The 19,127-nt window shown below is 49.7% G+C and overlaps 1 protein-coding gene across 9 annotated transcripts in view; it reads right to left on the reverse strand.

Moving 5' to 3' along the window:
• Mad1l1 (mitotic arrest deficient 1 like 1) overlaps positions 1-19,127 on the reverse strand; it is a 308,954-nt gene that overhangs the window by 178,630 nt on the left and 111,197 nt on the right. For 8 of the 9 annotated variants that reach the window (XM_063234039.1, XM_063234036.1, XM_063234037.1 and 5 more), the window contains one exon: positions 14,321-14,465. The exons of the other annotated variant lie outside the window; for it this stretch is intronic. In XM_063234039.1, the coding sequence (XP_063090109.1) occupies positions 14,321-14,465 (145 nt within the window). The remainder of the gene's footprint in view (positions 1-14,320; positions 14,466-19,127) is intronic. 9 annotated transcript variants of the gene reach the window in all.

Genomic DNA, 19,127 nt, shown 5'->3' on the forward strand with positions numbered 1-19,127 from the left:
TCATTCTCCTGGGTGGGCAGACAGAAGCTCTGAGACAACCTAGAACCTCCCACGTCATCTAGTGTGTGAGTGGGATTTTCACAAGTGGTGAGCACAGGGACACCTCCAGATTGTCAGTATGGGAAACCTCACAGGATTTGGGGGAGTCAGTGACGCTGATAAGGCAATGGGGCTGTGAAGAACAGCTTTCCAGTGACACAAGTACTGACCTGGCTATCAGCAGGCCAAGGGCAGGTACACCCAAGCCTGAGACAATAGGGAGGCCGGGTGGCACCTTCAACATCTTTGAAAAAGACTCTGAGAGGCCTGGCCATGGTTCAAATACCACCACAGCGCTGCAGCTATTTTTGGAAGCAACACTCGAGAGGCTGCCTTGGCAGGGAACCATGCCTTTGAGCACGACCATCAATTTTCACCTGCCGCCAGCCGCCTTTCCTTTCAGGATCAAGGTTATTCAAAGATTTGGATTTCTTCGAAATTGTGTTAAAATGGGACTAGGTCTCCACCAAAGATGAGAGGGGAGTTCACAGATGATCAGGGGCAGTGCAAGGTAAAGTAAGCCAGCCTGTGGGAGACAAGGGCCCCAGAGCAGGCCTCCCAGGTTTCCCAGGTACTCTCCTGACTTCCCTGGGAGCCCATAAGAGGCTACACCAAAGGTTGACTGTGCTGGTTGGAAAAAGTTGGGTCCAGGCACTGGAGACCCCTCACAGGCATCGTGGCCAAACCTGGCTCCTCTCTGAGCCTAGGTTTCTCTTGTAAGGTGAGACCTCAGCTTGGGAGCCCCACAGCCCTGTCCCAGTTAAGATACCAGGCTTCTCAATCACTGACAAAGCTGTGTTATGGGCACCCCAGAGATGAGGGATACCATGGAGCCTTAATGGAGGTGGGTGGGGTGCACACATCTTGGGCCCAGGCTCTGAAGAAAGGTACCAGCTTCAGGATCAAGATCAGTTATATGTGAATGAGTGTTTTAGAAACTCAAAGTCAGTGCAGCAAAGCCCATGAATGAAGTATAGAGACCATCCATGAAGACATGATCTACCCTGTGCCCACAAGGCTCAACCTGTCTGTCCCCTCCAGCTCCACCATAAGACCCCAAGGGTGCTTCAGATGAGCTGGCACTGTGGCATGGCCTGCAAACTGCAGGCATCACAAACTAAGACTCCTAGCGAAACCTTTCCATGGAGGACCTTCCCAGAGTTACCCTTTGAGAAGGAGTGTCACACACAGAGGGAAAGGGCACAGAGGAACCAAAGCAAGGGCCAAGACTGCATTCACACAGGCCTGCCACCACTGAGAGCCATCTAACACAAGCCACTGCGGGTACGGATTGCTGCAACCCTCACTCCAACCACATACCCTGACCACCGAGAAGGACAAGCAAAGGCAGAGACAGCCAGGGACAGGGCACCTTGGCTCCTTACCCCAATTGCTTCCCTGTCCACTTCCCAGCCCCATCACTAATAATCACACCTGCAACCTTCACTGTTGGGAAAGGTGAAAACAATGACCAGTTACTGGGTTTCCAAGCTGTTAACATCAGATCATGGCATCAAACAGATTCACCCACACCCACTACCTGCTGTGAGCACATTCAGATGTCCCCTCAAGCCTGCAGATAGCAGCCCAGCCTGCCCTCTCTGGAGCCCATGTGCCCGCTAGCACTGCAGAGGGCGCTGCAGGGGCAGCTGGCCCTCTGGGCTGCAGCTTTCTTGCTGTCAGGTGAAGAAGCCCAGCACTTACAGCTGCTCATGAAAACCTGGGACAGGCAAGGAGCTGTGTCCAGTGGGCAAGAAAAAGAGGGCAAGGCAGGAAAGGGAGCCAGATCTGCAGTGGTCTGAGGCCTGGGAAAGGCAGCAAGAGGCCATCGCCCTTTATCACTGCCCAGCCTGCAGGATAAGGCTCAGATACCAAGATATCAGGAGTCTTCCAGCTCCAATTCTACCTGTAAGCCAGGGGCAAGAGGCTAGGGAACCTGTGGTCTGTGTGGCAAGTGTATAATCATTCCCAGGATTAAACTCTGCAAGTTTAGCTTGCTATCATGAGACAGGAATAGGGAGGGGTTCCAGGTAAAAGAAAACAGGGCCAGTTTAAACAGGGACCCCCTCAGAGGGTTGGACAGAGACTGTTACCTCCAATGCTAAGACCCATCAGGAAGGTCTCTCTCCAGCAAAGTCCCCAAGGAACCATTAAAAAGGATACTCGGGGCTCCTCAACCACATCTATACCTCTCAGACTCTGTCCTCCCAACCACAGCCCCTCAAGTGACTGCAGGTCCACAGACTCACCCAGAGCAGCCCAGAGAGTCACCTATAGGCCAGGGTCTTTTCTAGAAGTGAATAAAAGTTAGCAAGAGTAAACATGAGATTATCTGGACTCAGCAGAGGACAGGCCTCCAAACTGCCCACCCTGAGGCATAGAGAAAAGAACCCTTGAGGACAGCTGCCCTGCTAAGCCGGCACGGCCACCACAAGGAGAGAACAAAAAGGTCACCCTGCTCCCACTGCTCCACTCAGCCCTCGCTGCAGCTGCCACAGGCCATCCGTGGCACATCTTGCCTAGAGCCCACAAACCCTATCTTACTAATCGTTTTCAAATGGGAGAGGGATAAAAGGTATTTTGTTTTGATTTCATCCTATTCCCTAAAATTGCTTTTCATCCCGGAAAGTTTTCCTCCCATGACCCAGTTCCAGCTATCCTCTTAGTCTCCCGTTACTGGATTTCCACTAACTCTGCAGATGTCACCTTCCCCCAGCACAAGGGTGTGTCCTTCCTAGTGGACACAACAGGGTATCAGCCCAGAAAGGGCCAGTGACCACTTTGGAACAGAAAAGCCAGGTCCTCAGGTGAGGATCGTGCTTGCTGTGGGAGGGAGGGGCCACTGCCACATGGAAACCTGGGTCAGAACCACAGATGGGCATGGGCACTGCCCTCTTCTCAGCGGGTCACCAACACTGGGTGGGAGCAGACAGATGCATTTTAACAAGATATAGGTAAGGCTGGGGGTGAACTTGGGCAGTCTGTATGAACCTGGCTGCAAATATTAGCACATTGTGTCCTCCCTCGCCATGCCAGGAGGGCCAGTGCTCAGGGCCATACCCATGCCTGCCATAAGTGGGCTCCAAGATCGGCACCGAACACCAGCTCCAGAGGCAGTCACATGGCTGCAGGGACCAGGGGCAACCCAGCTGAATGCACAATGCGTCCCTGCCCTGTGACCCAGATGCAGAAGCAGAGCTATCGTCACGGCAAGGGGCTGCGGAAGCAGGACACAGTACAGCCACATCCTGCCCCACAGCATAGCTTAACTGGGCTTGATGGCCAGGTTCAGCACATGGCACACATGACAGCAACCATTTACAGAAAGCAGCATGGGAAGGAAGAAAGGACCACAAAGAATGTATTGGTGGGGTGCAGAGGAAGGAAGGGTGGCAGCCATGGGCACCGTGGCAGCGGGAGTAGGAGTCAGAGTGAGGTGTGAAAAGGGAGAGAGGGCATGGCTGCCAAACATCGCACTCGACACCAGTGTGCCAGGGGAGGCAGCCACACAGGCTACATGGAGCAAAACAGCATGGCTCAGACACAGAATCCTAGCTACAGCATGATCCCAGGACAAGCTCTCCCAGGGATGGCCACTGTCTCTGAGCTAGACAAGACTTCTATTTAGCGATGGGTCACAGACCAACACAGAGACACTCACTGATCACAGGGACCACTCCAGATTTCTAAATCACCAACCTGTGGGTTTCAGCAGGACTCTAACAAGCCCAGTGCATTTCCAGTCTGTGCCCTGAGTGTTCTGTCTATACCAAGGGGCCAGATACAACAGCGGTCCAGAGATCCATGGCTTCATAGTGGATCGCGTGGGACGTGACTCATCTTCCTACAAATGAAGAAGTAGACACACACACACACACACACACACACACACACCCACACGCGCGCACGCGCTGCCTGGGCTACACAGTGTGTCCTGAACATAAGCACCCTTGTTAGCTTCACTCAGAGTCTAGCAATCTCCAGCTCAGGACCCTCCACAGGCCACAGGCCACAGGCTGAACAGCAAGGCTCCCAAACAAAGCTGAGACTATTGACTATCTGGCCCTTTGTAGAAACCTTTGCTAACTCCTGTTCTAATGATTATGTATTCTTTTTTTTTTTTTTTTTTGAGTTTTCTAGATACTAGATTTAAAGTATAACTAAGTACATTTTAGAAGTTAACTCAACTTGTTCTCAGTATTTTCACTGTGGTTATAACTGCATCAATCTCATTCTTACCTAACAAATTATAATTCTGACATCCACACTTTTTCTTAATATACAAAGAAGTATGCATAGATACACACTTATTTGCGACAAAATTTTAGAATTTCTCAGTCCTGATTTAATTGTAAAAATATTAGTGGATATCATCTACATACACAAAAACTTTTGTGGAAAAGTAAAAAAGCATTAGATATCACAAAACAGAATCTGCAAAGGACTCTAACTCATGACATGTTTGTGCCCACAGGATAGACCATAAAACTGGCATGTGTTAGGTACAAGTATGGACCCCATGATGAACCATGAGGAACTAATCATTATGTACCACAAACCTGTGCTAATAAAATGTTTTTAAAGGAAGGCTCCCAAATGTAAACAGTCAAGAGAAAATCTTGTCACACCATCTGCACGGGGAAGCAAACTTCCCCGTGCAGAATAAACATGTGGGCGCTGGTTTCACACCAGGGGTAGGGGTACAGCATGATGAGAAACACAAAGCAAAAACTGGGCATCCTTTCCTGCCGCATACTGCTGGCCAAGAATCTGAGCCACTCCTAGTCCTCCGTTTGCTGAGGCGAAGGCGGGTGCCACGGTGCCAATCCCACATGTCTGAGCCCCTGCCAGAGGAAACTCACATCACGTGACCCTGGACTGGACAGGAGAATCACAGAAGATGCAATCACTGGGGATCTGAATATTTCCTTCGGTGCCAGATCTGGGATACTCAACAGTTAAGAAGGAGGAATCCTCTTATTGAGATTCTGAGTGGCCCAGACTCCAGACACTCTGGGAAAAGATGCAGGTGGAAGCTAACATCATTTCAGTTCTCCTGTCAGAGAATCAGATATACTGTAATCTGCTTTTCCCTATGGTAAGAGGCCTCGCAGAGCCAGCCCTCAGCAAAGAGCTCAGGGCTCAGACTCTTTAGTGGAGGAGCAGCTGCTGGACTGGTCTGCAGAAGCAGTGAAGAAGCAAGATGGCCAGGCTTCGTGGAAGCAGGAGGTACCTGAGGGTGGCTTGGAGATAGGTCCCACTCAACCAACTAGAGAGGTGTTCCCAGCCAATAGGGATGCTCACCAGGCGACGGGACAGACCCACTCAGAACCAGAAGAGACACAAGCTTTGGGAAGCCCAGTTCACTCAGGGTACAGCAAAAACAAGAAACGTGGCTGAGAGGAAGGCGACCCTAGCAGGCAAAGTACAGCACACACTGACTCTCCCTCCCATGGCACCTGTACTTGTGCCAGCCTCCCCACGGACCCCTGGACCTCAAAGAGCTTTCAGAAAAGGAAAGAACATGTTGCATGTGAAAACCCTGGTAAGGTAAAGGGCCATGGTCTTAGAAGGAGTGTGCTGGGACTGGAAGGATTCACATCTAAACACAATTAGTGTGCAATCCAGCAACCTCATGGGGTGCAGCTGTGTTACTTGTGAAAGGTGTTACCTGTTCCTCCTGTTCCTCTAGAAGACAGGTCAGCCAGCCTTCTTCTTAGTAGCAGCCCAAACTCTCAGGGTGACCCACTTGTCCTTTGACCTGGATCCAGTGTTAACAAGCATCTCACTGGCCTCATAGCAGATGCTCAACAGGAATTGGTGGGATGGGAAAGTGAGCAAGTCAATGGATGTATCTGGAGGCTTTCCTTCTGGAGTTCCATCTGCTTGTAACATGCCAAATTCTGTTTTAAGGCTGGCCTTTCCAAATCTAGAGCTGTTATCAAAAAATATTTTGAACTGATAACTTAAAAATAACCCACATTAAAGCTCATGGGGTAGGCATTCATGATTAAAAAAAAAAAAAACCCTCCTGGAAAACAACAAGCAGCAGAGGATTTCACAGACCCAGCAGGGAGCATCCTCAGAGCACAGCAGATACCTCTCAATGAACTGCTGAAGCTCCTGGAACCTGAGTGAGACACGTGCTCACCATGACTGCATATGATACAGCAGCTAGGAGTCAGGGCACAGGGACCAAAAAGGCCACACATCAGATTGTTCAGAGGACAGCAGAACTATCATGACAACAATTGTTGGCGGCAGGGTCAAAGCAAAAAGTCTGACTGTAACCAGCAGGCAGAAGATAAAGACCTCATAAGATGCCATAAAATCTATCAAAGAGAAAATATTTAGGGAAAAATCTAATAATGTGTGTGACTTCTAGCCTAGAACCTATAAAACTTGCTAAGAGCAATTAAAGACCAACTCAATAAATGGGAGACACGTAATGTTCATGATTTAGAGGTCAAAATAACGTTAAGAGGCTATTTATTCCCAAATTCCCAAATGATTTATAAATTTATTCCAATCCTAATCATAATCCATCAGAGCATTTCATAGGAATTAACAAATTCATTCTGTCTAGGGACACACAAATGACCAAAACCAGCCAGGAATCTAAAAGAACAAACATGGAGAGTTTCACTAGTGGATATCAAACCTGATTTGGAACTAGAAGCAAGAAAGGACAGTGTGGCACAGCAGAGACAGACAAAAGGACATTACAGTACAGTAGAGACCAATTCACTTCCACCCAGGAACCACCACCAGGCTGGTATCAGGGCAACAGGGTGCCGACAGAATCCTAGAAACAGCGCTCTTTCCAAACCAGATCATCTGCAGAGATCAGAGGACAAAACAAATCCATCTGCCCGTCTCACATTGCACGTGAAGCCCAGTTCCATCCTGCTGCAGTGGTGCACACTCACAATCCCACCTACTTCGGAGGCTACAACAGGAGGATTATAAGTTTGAGGTCAGCCTCGGCAACTTGGCAAACTCCATCTCTTGTAACAAAAATAAGGGAGCTGGGGATGTGACATAGTAAGTAGCAGGATGTTCAAGACACACACACACACACACACACACACACACACACACACACACACACACACACGAGACCCATCAGATTGAAGTGTGGAAGGTAAAGCCACACAGTATTCAGAGAAAACACTGAAATCTCTTTAATGTGCTCATGATTTTACTAGGCAAAGATATTTAATCAAGACTCCAAAAGCATCAAAACAAAGCTAAAAAAAAAAATCAGTCTGTTGGACTACATTAAAACTGAAAACTTCTGTTCATCATGGACACAATCCAATTGGTTTAGCAAAGTTCTGGATATGGTTGAATGTATTCACTGAAGACAGATTCCCTCCAACAGGTTTATAGCCTGGATAAATAAACAAGAAAGAAGGAAGGCTCACTGCCTCCGGCCTGCCCTGCCATGAACTGTCCCCGCTCTGCTATGCTCCTCTGTCATGCTGCTCTGCTTGAAGCCAGCTAAATGTGGATTGAAACCTCTATAAACTATGAGCCCAAACCAACCTCTCCTCCTTTAACTTGTTGTTGGGGTATTTTATTCCAGCAACAAGAAAGTAACTAGGACATACCCCACACAATACCATGAGACTCTATGACAGGTATCAACTGGGTGGGTCAGGTCTCTGAGACATGTGGAGCCAACAAGTGGGGTAGCACTCACCTGCGGGTGCAGCTGCCTGTGCAGGGCTGGGAAAAGCACATGCTGGGCAAGACCCTGCATTGTGGGCTCTGAGGTATAAGCTGCCAATGTCAGGCAGATACTAAATAAATCACACAAACAGCACTCAACTCTATTTCCCCTTGACACACATTTCTTACAGGAGTTCATCATCTGTGAGATGTGACTTTGCCACCTGACTACAGAGGAATGATGAAACAGCCATGGGGGCTAACCGAGTCCTGCAGTAGAGAGTTGTCCCCGGGCATGGTACCAGCAGGCTCTGCCCCTCTCACTCTACACCCACAGAGAGTTGCTCTTGCCCACATTTCTTTCAGGACAGCTCTGCAAAGTAGCCCGGGTCACTCAACTGTGACTGTTCTGTGGTCTCCAGCTCTGCCAATGGCGACCAGCCACCCCATGCCTCTGCCCTACACACGTCCCAACTTCTGCGCACACAAAGAGGGACAGGTCACCACCTTACAGAGGAGAAGTGACAAGTCAGGAAGAAGTAGGAGACTAGCAATCAGACAGCACATTCCTGGATGGTACAGACACAGGCCCAAAACGCCTCCTGCTTGCTGGCTAGCCAATAAAAGGCAGTGGGAGGCAGCGATGACCACAGGCAAGTCTGTTTCTGACCCTCTGGGCCTGAACTTCCTGCTGCTGGACACCCTGGACAAGCCACCTAGGGTGGAACCTACAACAGGAAAGCCTTACTTCTGAGATGCCCCTGGCACTCTCGTCTACCCTGAGAATCTGTCTCATCTTGCCTCAGTCTTCCTCCAAAATCAATACCAGCCATGCTGAGCACTATAGACAGTGTACCACTGCTCACGTCTCTCTGGCCTCGGGAGGTGGACAATGCATCAAAGGACTCTGCTACAGGGACACAGTGCACAGTGCCCAAGCAGTGGTCCTGAAACCACAAAATAATCACTACCACTTTTGAAGAGTTTCCTACCTTACAAAGGATATTTTACAGAATTCAGCAGCTCTGACCCTCCCGGCAAGCAAAAAAAAGAAGAGAGACAAGAAAGAAGGGTCAGGACAGTCACTTTCACCTCCAGGGAAGCCTACTCAGGCTATCTGCTTGCAGTAATACATTGGCCAGCACACAGGCAAGACAAAACCTAGAAGGAAAATCCCAACCTCCTGAAACCTGGGACTACAGCACTCAGGTCCACACTTGAGGGGTCGCAGGGCAGGATGTCACCATGACAACCAAACCCTGCTCCACAGCCACTGTATATGACACGGCTTGCTGTCAAGGGAGCAGTGATGTATAACCCTGACAGGTGTCCCCTATGACCACTCTATTCGGAGTGGGGGAGGCAGTGGGGTGGGGCAGAGAAAAGGGAAGGACTTTACTTCATTAAAAATTTTCTTACTCAAAGTTAGTTTTTACAGCTTATATTCTATAAATAATATTCTGCAACCATGTTGTGGAATATTAGGGCACACTGGAAATAGCTCATTTCAAATAGGAAAATGGTTTGTGTTCACCCAGTTCTAGAAGCCAATTTTCAATTGCTTAAAATAGTCATGATATTTTACCAAGGTAATTATACTCTTAGCTATCAGTAACAATTAACTCCTTAGACTGGAGTCGCTTAATAAAGGTCTCAAAATAAAATTGCACATTCCAAGCACTGTATACTTAAATGTCAAGCACACAAACAGCCCTGCAGAGGCTAAGAGCCATCTGCAAAGCTCACCATGGCCAGATCCAAAGCTCTCCCGGAGATGCTGCTGGAAGTGGTCAAGGCAGGCACCCCCTAACCCCACCAAACTCAGGGAAAGATCCTGAGGGCCAAAGATAGCCTGCTCAGGGACTCTCATAGAGGGTACTCTGCACCCACAGCAGGCCACGCTGGCATCTTTGGGAGGTGGGCAGCAGCAGGGATGTCACCTTGCTCCATCACACTGGCCAGGCAAGAAGGATCCCTGCATCTGGCCCAGAGGCCACACGGGTGATTGGTATCGACCATCGCCACACGCCTTGGAGGGACAGTTGGCGTGAATAAGCAGTTAGTGTCAGGCAATCAATACCTATCTTCTCACTAACTCAGAGAGACACCATGAGCACGGCATGGGTTGGGGCATGGCTGATTTGGGACAGAAAGTGATCGGCTTTTAATCTGCTCAACAGAGGAAAGAAAAATGGAAATTTCCTACCTTAAGAGCTCAAAGTGTGAATTTCAAAGAGAGAAACCTCCCAAGAAAGTAGTCAAGTGCTGGTGGCCTGTGCCAATACCCACAGCAGTGACAGAAGAGCACAGAGCACACATGTTGCCAACATTAAACTCCTAGTTTTAATTTTCTTCTCTGAACACTGACCTCGACCTACACAGTCAGGCCTACTGATTTTTCACCTCCCACACCCAGCCCAATTTGCACTTTCAGTAGAGTCCTCCTGAGTCACAGGGAGCTAACACTCCACAATGGGACGAGCTCTGAGGTAGAAGAGTTTGCCCGACTGAGGCTACCAGTGTTCTGAGCATCCTTCAGGTTGGACTACATGCAAAGAGCGGCAGCTTCAGTGTGCTGTGTGCACTTTCCACTCATGATACTTTCAACTTGGGGTAGCTTGACTGGGATGTAAACCCTTGTAGTTCCAGAAGCATATGTAGCCACATAAAACCTACCAGGGACAAGAATCATTGCTACTGGAAACTTGTGAACTTGCTCTTCAATGTCCTGGAAGCCTTCATCCCAGAATAAAACTAAAAACTCATCACCTGAGGTGACCAGTGCGGATGCTGCTATAGGTTCACACTGAGGAAACACATGAGGGAAGCCAGACTTCCCACTGCCAGCCTGGGATTCCAGAGAAGTGAGGGGCTGCAGTAGCCCATTGAGAGCTGAACCCAAGCAAGGACTCCTGTGGACTCGTGTAGTGTGGTGCAGACATCCCACAGAGGCACAGATGCTCATACATATGAGCTGGCGTGCACACACATCTCCCTCCTCTTTTGGGCTGACAGGGCCTGGACCAACAGCACCAGACCCATCACTTTGTATAAAAGGAAGCGAAGAAACAGCTGACTGTAGGACTGGGACAGGAAAGACACAGGTGCGCCTGGAGCATCTTACAGGGCCACTCTAAGACAGTGCTCAGAACAAATGCACCTCACACACACATGAAACCATAATGACAGAGACACATGAAAAAGATCCCAGATGGCACTGAAAGAGCCCCAAAGTTACTAGCTAATAAAGCAGTGCTGGGTTAAAGCCTAAAACCTAACATAAATGCTCCAACAGCCCCTCTGATATAGATAATTGGGGGAAGAAACAAGCCACCCATGCTAAAGATCCCACATAATTTATGTAGACTGCCTCCAGGGAGAACCACTATCTCCCACCCGTTAGGTGTGGGTAGCTTCAGAAGATCACATTTTTTGTCAAATGTGGTAGTGCAGGCCTACAGTTCCAGCACTCAGAAGGCTGGGGCAGGAGGATTGTCATGAGTCTGAGGCCAGCCTGAACTACATAACAAGACCCTGTCTCAAAACAAAACAAACAAAAAACTAAACAAAAACAAAAAGATTACTGTAATTTTATAATAAATCTTGGAATCAGGTAATTAAGAAGAAGTAGCAGCAGTGGAGGAAGAAGAGGGGGAGGAGAAGGAGAAGAAAAGAGGAAGAGAAGAAAGAGGAATAGCAGCAGCACACGTGGGAAACTGGGAAACAAGGACTTTGGAGTGAAAAAACCTGACCAATAAAAGCCTGCCAGGTGCTGAAGGTCAACAGCACCCATGCTAGGTCAGGCAGACAGCACGGCCCTTTTACAGGGCATGATGAGAGGGCTCCCCTCTGCAGCCCTCCTCCCCAGCCCACAACTCCAAGGAAGCATGAGAAAACATAAGGTAAACCTGAAAAGGAGAAATTTCTCACAAGTGCCAAGGTCATCAGAAACAAAGTGTGAGAGACCATCACAGCCAAGAGGAGATGGGGTACTAAATGTCACACGGTACGAAAGCTATATCCTAAAAAGAAAAAAAGCATTTCATAAAAACTAAGGGACTCTAAAGAAAGTACTAATTTTTGTTAATAATGAGTCAACACTGTTTTATTAATTTTATCAAGTGTGTCACACAAATGTAAGTGTTAATAATGGAATGTTTACAAGCTAACCCAGTCTGAGTACTCCGTTATGTCAGCTGGGTGCACCAGACCATGTTGCCTGAAGCGCCCCCTTCTCCCAAGAGAACTGCACACCCACTGCCAGCCTCAGAGCCACCCACCACTGCCTCGCAGCCTCCTAGAACTACTCCACTTCTTTCCAGCTGGCACACGGGAAGCCACATCTCTAGGACACAAGTAGGACAAAGTCTCCCGCCAGAGTGGGTATGGACCTGGCCGTGGTGCGCTCTGCATGATGGCCTGACAGCCACCTCAGACAGGAACCAATAAGCCAATGCAATGAACCACCAGAGCCACATTCCCAGGGACCAGAACCAGCCTGCTGAGCAGGGAAACAAGGCTAGAGAGTCCGACAGCTGGCTGTAAGCTCAAGGGCAAGGTTGGCCTCCAGGCCACAGGACCACAGCACAGCCTCCATATGAGAATCACATGGGTCAGCTGTCCACCCCCATTTCACATCCTTATCCCCATATGACTCTCAGGGCCCTGGCTCCTGTGTCCCAGACTGTGCATCCCCCACCACCAGTGCAGGGAGCCGTGTGGCATGTGACATGCATGCCATGGCTGCTAGGCCAGCCACTTTCTCAGCCTGCTTCCATGTGTCTGCATGCTGACACCTGTAGCTCCAAGAAAGCTTCCTTCTCTCTTGGTCACAGTTCTGCACAGAAGAGCACCAGTTCTCCACACACAGCAAATCCTTCAAGTCTTTGCTTAGACCTGATCTCAGACAACTCCCTCCATGTCACCATGGAGCCGCTTGTCTCTTCTCTGTCACGGCTGGCGAGCACGTGCAGCTGAGTACCACCACTGCCCCTTGACCTTGGACTGTGGAGCCTATAAAGACTACGTGCATAAACACATTCAGGGAACCTTGTGCTGACACTGGCAGACATATGACAGACATCTGGGGAGGAAGGGAGGATGGAGGAGGCCCAGAGTCTCACCCCGTGAGTCCAGCAAAAGGAGTCACACCCAAGGGCAAGCACTTTCTCTACCAAGGTGCAGCCTTGGGCTGAGCTACTCATGAAAACACTTTGAAAATCTCTCTTCTCTGGTGCTGAAGAAGACATCAGCTCCAGGAAGTCCAGTGTGACACCAAACAGACATACGGGTTCCTTTAAGAGATAGCAAGATGCTGCCAAGAATGTGCAGAACATGAAACAGCAGCATGCAGGAGCTGAAACACAATTCATTTCCTAAAAACTTACTCAGCAGGAGGTCCCAGTAGCAAGACAGTTCCTGGTGCACCCCAGTCATGACCAAGAGCAGGCAGACATTCATGGATGCAGCACCTGTTACTTCCCAGCTGCACCATCTTCCTGGGAGAGGGGCAGACAACACAGGCTCCTCTGCTCACTCAATATGAGGGTGGACATGGACAGCTGCCCTGCCAGCAAGCTGGGCATCCCACCCTTGCCTAGAGGGCACTTGGCGACAAACTGGTTCTTGTCTTCTGAAATTTCAGGACCCATGCAACTTTTTTCTTTAACCCCAATACTGGGGACTGAATCTAGGGCCTTTGCACTGAGTTATATTCCCAGCCCTTTGGGAGGAGGGGGGCAAAGTCTTACTAAATTGCTTGCGCTGGTTAGAACTTGTGATCCTCCTGCCTCAGCCTCCCACAGTGCTAGGATTATAGTCGTGTGCCAGCACACTTAGCTAACAGTGACTTGGCGGGGGGGGGTATTCTTGAGGCAGGATTTCACTATATGGTTCACGTTGGCCTTAAACTCACAACACTCTTCCTGCCTCAGCCTCCTGAGTACTGGTATTACAGGTGTGCACCACTACACCTGGCTTTCATGGTGACATTTTAAGTAATGTCAAAAACCATTCATGCCTGCAACCTCAGCTTAATGTGCTAACATCAGAACCCCTTTGGGCCAGAACAATTAGAAAAAACTACCCATCAGAATTGTCCCCCTGATATCTGCAAACAAGCAACCTCCCTCTTCCACATCCTAGACCAGAGCCACTCCAGCTTCCTCTGCACTTTCTGCCAGTAAACGACAGGACAGCTGTCTACCCACTAGGGCTTAACAGTTTAGTTTTGACCCTACTGCCAGAGGGCAGCCTGCAGCCTGCAGAGGGCGATGGGCTGGGGCACTGGATGTTGGACAGGTATCAAGAAAAGTGGAACCCACTGAGAACATTGGACTGCGTGGACTCTGGCATTCCAAAGACAAGAGAACACAACCTAACCAAACTGCCAAGTGCATCCTCCTGAGTAGAGCGGAGAGCTCACACTGCCCCTGGTCATGGTTCTCAGGCAGTTACACACAACTCTGCCCAAGATGTGAACATGCAGATCTCACTCAGCAGGTAATTATGCTTGGCTTTGCAGATGTTGGGAGACAGGTGAGAAGTCACAGAGAGGGCAGATGAGGACAAGGCAGGAATAGTCCTCTGCCCCTCCGGGTGCCCACACCTTGGTTAGCAGCAGGACACGCTTCTGCAGCCTCCGGGCCAGTGCCTCATGGTTCTCGCGCTTCTTCCTCTCCTCCAGGAGCTGGCCACTGACCTGTCGCACCTCTTCCTGTAGCTGCTGCTGGGCCTTCTCCAGCCCCCGGGCACTGCACAGGGAAAGCAAGATGGCAGAGCAGTGAGGCCTGGCACACTGTCCCCAGGGCCCAGGACATCCTAAAATAGAGCTGCACGTGTGCCCACCTCCCCGTCGTTTCCTCACTCCTGAATAGCTACTTAGTGCCTTTCAGGAGTTTCTGGATTTCAAATAGACACCCAGGGTGATCCCAGCACACAGTGGGAGGTGGAGGGAAGCTCAACTCCACACACAATAGGAAAAATTGTCAACCACACAGTGCTACGGGATGGGGCTTCTGAATGAGCTAAATTGCCAGCGCAAGCACTTCCCGTGTGAATCACAGTCAGCACAGATGTGCAGCGTGGGGGGCTGTGCTGCTGTGACTGGCTGGGAGAAGACGCTCTGCAAACTGAGAACACAGCCACGCACTGACCCTGAAGCTGTGGCTCGGGACAGACAACAGAGGTGCAGCTAAGTTGAGCTGAGCACCCTCTCACCTGCCCCCATTTCTGTCCATCTCCTTTTCCAGTATCCCTTTGCCCTCTGTTCTCCCAGAGCCTCTCCCTCAGAGTCTCACCTAAAATACCAGGACGGCCTCCTAACAACCCTCACAGGTCCATCCTCCAGTACCAAGTTTCTTAAAGCAACAGAGATGGCTGGATCCTTCCTGTCAGAAGTGCTGACCGCTCAGGGGCCACCACACGGCCTCTCTCAAGGCCACCACTTCTCACAGCACAGTGCCTGGCACAGGTTATGTGCTTGCTGGTCCTCCAGAGGTTGCCTAAAGTCAGTGTCCAGCACTGCTAACAGTAAGACTCCCATCAATGCCCAGATGGCTTCCCAAGCTCCACCCATGGACACACGCACACCTAGGGAGGGATGCAGAGGGAATGAGAGCAGGACCAACCCATCGTAACAGTGTACCACAGCAGTGCCAAGAAATGGTGGTGGGACACAGTGTTTGTGCTACTCACATGGCAGAAACCTCTCTTGCAAGGAAATCCTAAATAAAGCTCAAGCACTAAAGCAGACATTCAGATTCTACTGTAAGGTGACACTTATAACATTCTACTGTAAGGTGACACTTAAAACATTCACTTATAACATTCATGTGAGGTGACAATGAGAACAGTGAAGTTGCTTTGAAAATAACGGAAATTTGGGGTGGGGGCTGTGAAGGGCATCTGCAGTCTTAGATCATCCTCAGTATCCATTTATTTCTATTTGCTTTGATTACAGAATCTCTACAAAACCTTCAGGATAACAGATAATCTTTTCCTCAGAGGTAGTCAAAGTGTTTTCTAAATCAAACTCTTTAAACAGCTTAAGTATAATTTGAAAGTGAATGTGAATCAAACACTTACAGAACTTTAGAAAGAACCTAGTGTTGATCCTGTTCTAAGACTGTGGGGAGCCTGGATGACCCTGGGATCCAACATCAAGGACACCACATCTCACCACTGGAGGGTCTTGGAAAGCAAACACAGAATCAATGAACTGCCACCCACACCTCTAGGTGCTCCACAACCAAAACCATAAAACACAACAAGTACAAATATTCCTTGCAAACAGACATATTAAGAGGCTATTTTGAGTTTCAGTTCAATTTAAAACTATTCATAGACCAATTTAATAATCAAGAACTGTGAAATCGACTGTTGAATCACTGAATTCAGGTGGGTAAGTTCACAAGTGCTTTAAATCACTGCTCCAAAGTGGGTAATTTAATTAGGAGCATGGCAGCATTCACAGTGCTATTGAAAGAGTTGTGCACACAAAGGAGCAAGAACGCAGCAATGCTACCGTGTAGGGGACCGGGCTCCCCTGGGAGAGCTGCAGGAAGGGCCTCCCTGACAGCTGTCCTTAGCACAGGGGAGCCCTGGTCTCAGCAGCACAATGTGCTTATATCTGCCTAAGGCCATCCTCTGTGCGGGACTCTCCCACCAGAGCAAGCGCAAATATACACAGGCACAAACACAACCACAACCGCCATCCTTCTGAGTTTTGAGGACTTGGGTTCAGGGCAACAGAACCAAGCAGCAACACTGGGCCAGGAACTCTGGCTTTAGGTCTAAGCTGGCAATCAACCCACACCCTGTAGTTGGGCTTCAGGCACCACAGGGAATAGAGGGTGCAGGCACCAGGAGCCCTAACCTCAGCTCTTCATCCAAATCCAAGATGCTGAAAGGACACAAGTTGTGATGGTCAAGCGTAACTGTCAGCTTAGTGGATTAAGACTCTCTTGGAGTGGGGGAGGCAGTGTTCTCATCACAGGGGGATGCCCTTAGCAATGTGCCCAGGTAGAGAAGGTGGGTCAGGGGGTGTGCCTTCAGAGAGGACCTCTCTTGCTGGCACTGGTCCCCTACCACTGCAAAGTGAGCAGCTTTGTTCCTCCATGCCCTTCCACCATGCTGCTTTGCTATGGACCCAGCAACTGTGGACCCATTTCCCTGAAACCATGAGCAAAAATAACCCCTTTTCCTTTAAGTCTTGTACATCAGGCATTTGGTCCCAGCAAGGAAACCCTGACTAATACACCCTATAAGCAGAGATGCAAGCTGGGAGCTCTTTGGCACCCCAGGGAGAAGACAGAGCCCTCAAGAGTGAAGTGCTGGGTTCAGATAGATAAGTTCACTTGGCAGGTTATGAAGAAAACCTTTACTCACTCAAAAGCAAAATACTGTCCATTTCATCCAGTGAGGAGAGGAAAAAATAAAGCCAGAAGAGCACAACCCTACCAGAGACGCAGAGAGGAGGCAGGATAGCACTGACAACAGGACAGCACTAGGGGCAGGGCAGACAACTGCAGACCCCAACCCTGACTACGGAGGTGGAGATAAGCCTGAGAGCTGCTACGCTGGGCACAGCCAAGGCCATAATTGCGCGTAAGACATTAAGCAGGCATGGCCTGCTGAAGCAGTTACAGCTCCTTGGGTGGTGGGGGCAGAGCAGAGAGGAGGGGATATGAACACATAGGAACACACAGGAGAGCCCTGAGGGACCAGACAGGGTGCCTGGGCAGAGCGGGAGGACCTGCAGAGGTGGTGTGTCTGAGCACAGAGGGCAAGAAGCAGGCAAGAGACCCACATGCAGGACAAACAATAGGCAGGACCCTGCCTACCCCTCAAGTACCCACACCGCCTGATGGAGATACCAGGTCAGGTGACAGACTGCAAAGGTGGCAGTGACAGATGATGCCAATAAGCAAATACTAGAGTGCCTGCATGAGGTGCAGCGCAGGGGACAGGACATACAGAGGCACAGGGAAGGACAGGACATGTGTGGGATGTTAGAAGGGTGGGTGACAGACAGACTCTTCGTGGGAAACACAACCACACCACAAGGAAGGGGAAGCCTGCCTGCGGGTTCAAGGCCAGACAGAGGCAAGTGCAAAGTTTGAGGAGGATGAGAGGGATGAAGGCCAGATGAAAGAGGCTACACAAATGACTCAACAGCCCAGAGAGGCTTGCTGTGCTGTAAAGAGGGTTGGACAATGGGCTGATAGTGGATGGGGTAAGGGGACTTGTTCACAAAATAAGAAAAAGTAGATGGGCATGGTGGCACATGCCTGTAATACCAGCCTTGGGAGGCTGAGGCAGGAGAATCACTAAGAGATCAAGGCCAGCCTGGGCTATACAGTAAGCTCAAGGTCAGCCTAAACTACAAAGTGAGACCCTGTCTCAAAAACAAAAGACCAAGACAGGAAAAGCACAGAATTGCAGCAGCATGCCCCAGGTGCTGGTCCAGCACAGGGAGTGGAGGGCCAGCCCAGCATGAAGCCTCAGAGCAGCAAGAAGAGACGGAACTCACTGTCCAAAGGGGAGGCCACTTCCCCAAGCATCCAGCCTATGGTGTCCCCCAGCAAGCTTCTCAAATCATTGCCACCAAGTGCCATCCACACCGCAGGATGTAGACAGTGACATGCATAATAACCTCGAGTTAGAAGGGCCCTCTATGCCACAGATCCCATAAGCATCTGGGTGACTCTGTCCCAGAGGGCCCAGCCTGCTGATTCTTCCAGGAGGGAGCCTCCCTCCATTCACTCTCAGACTTTGTGCTGTGGGGAGGAAGAGAAAGCTCATAAAACATTAAACCTCTAGCTCCACGCTAAGCTGAACTCTGAGGTCAGCAGCATTTCCGTGAACCCGTGGGAGTTCAAAATGAAGCTCTTGGTGTTTCAAGAAGAAGCTGGGCATGTTTGTCGATCGATTCCTTTTGAGGCAGATCTACTGAGGGAAACAAGTCTGCGCTTCTGAGAACCTGTCTTTGTGTGTGACGGGCCACCGCGGTCCACTTTAATGTAGTCTTCATCAGAAACCTCAGCCTAAGAATATCTGCTTCCAAGGAACAAGGAAAGGATATGAGACATTCCAAAGCAGCAGGAGACATTTTAACGATCTTCTCCAAGTCACTGCTGGTTCCAGCTTCTCCCCTGCTCAACCCCAACATCTTAACAGGCTATGGCTACCTTATCCCAACTCAGCCCAGCCCCCAGCATGAACTCAGTAAGGAGTGTGCCTGTGCAAGCAGGTATAGAGGGGCTTCCAGACAATGAGTGCTACCTGGCACACAAACTCAGAGGGAGTCAAAGTGCCTCCATGGCTGGACCCAGGCCCAATTCCCAAGACACAACTCCGAGCCAAGCACCCTGCCATACACTGTGTCCCCCAAATCCATGTGCTAGTGATAGTGG

The sequence above is a fragment of the Cavia porcellus genome, unplaced genomic scaffold, assembly GCF_034190915.1.
Source record: "Cavia porcellus strain 051 isolate PalLab524CR breed Dunkin Hartley unplaced genomic scaffold, mCavPor4.1 scaffold_23, whole genome shotgun sequence".
NCBI lineage: Eukaryota > Metazoa > Chordata > Mammalia > Rodentia > Caviidae > Cavia > Cavia porcellus.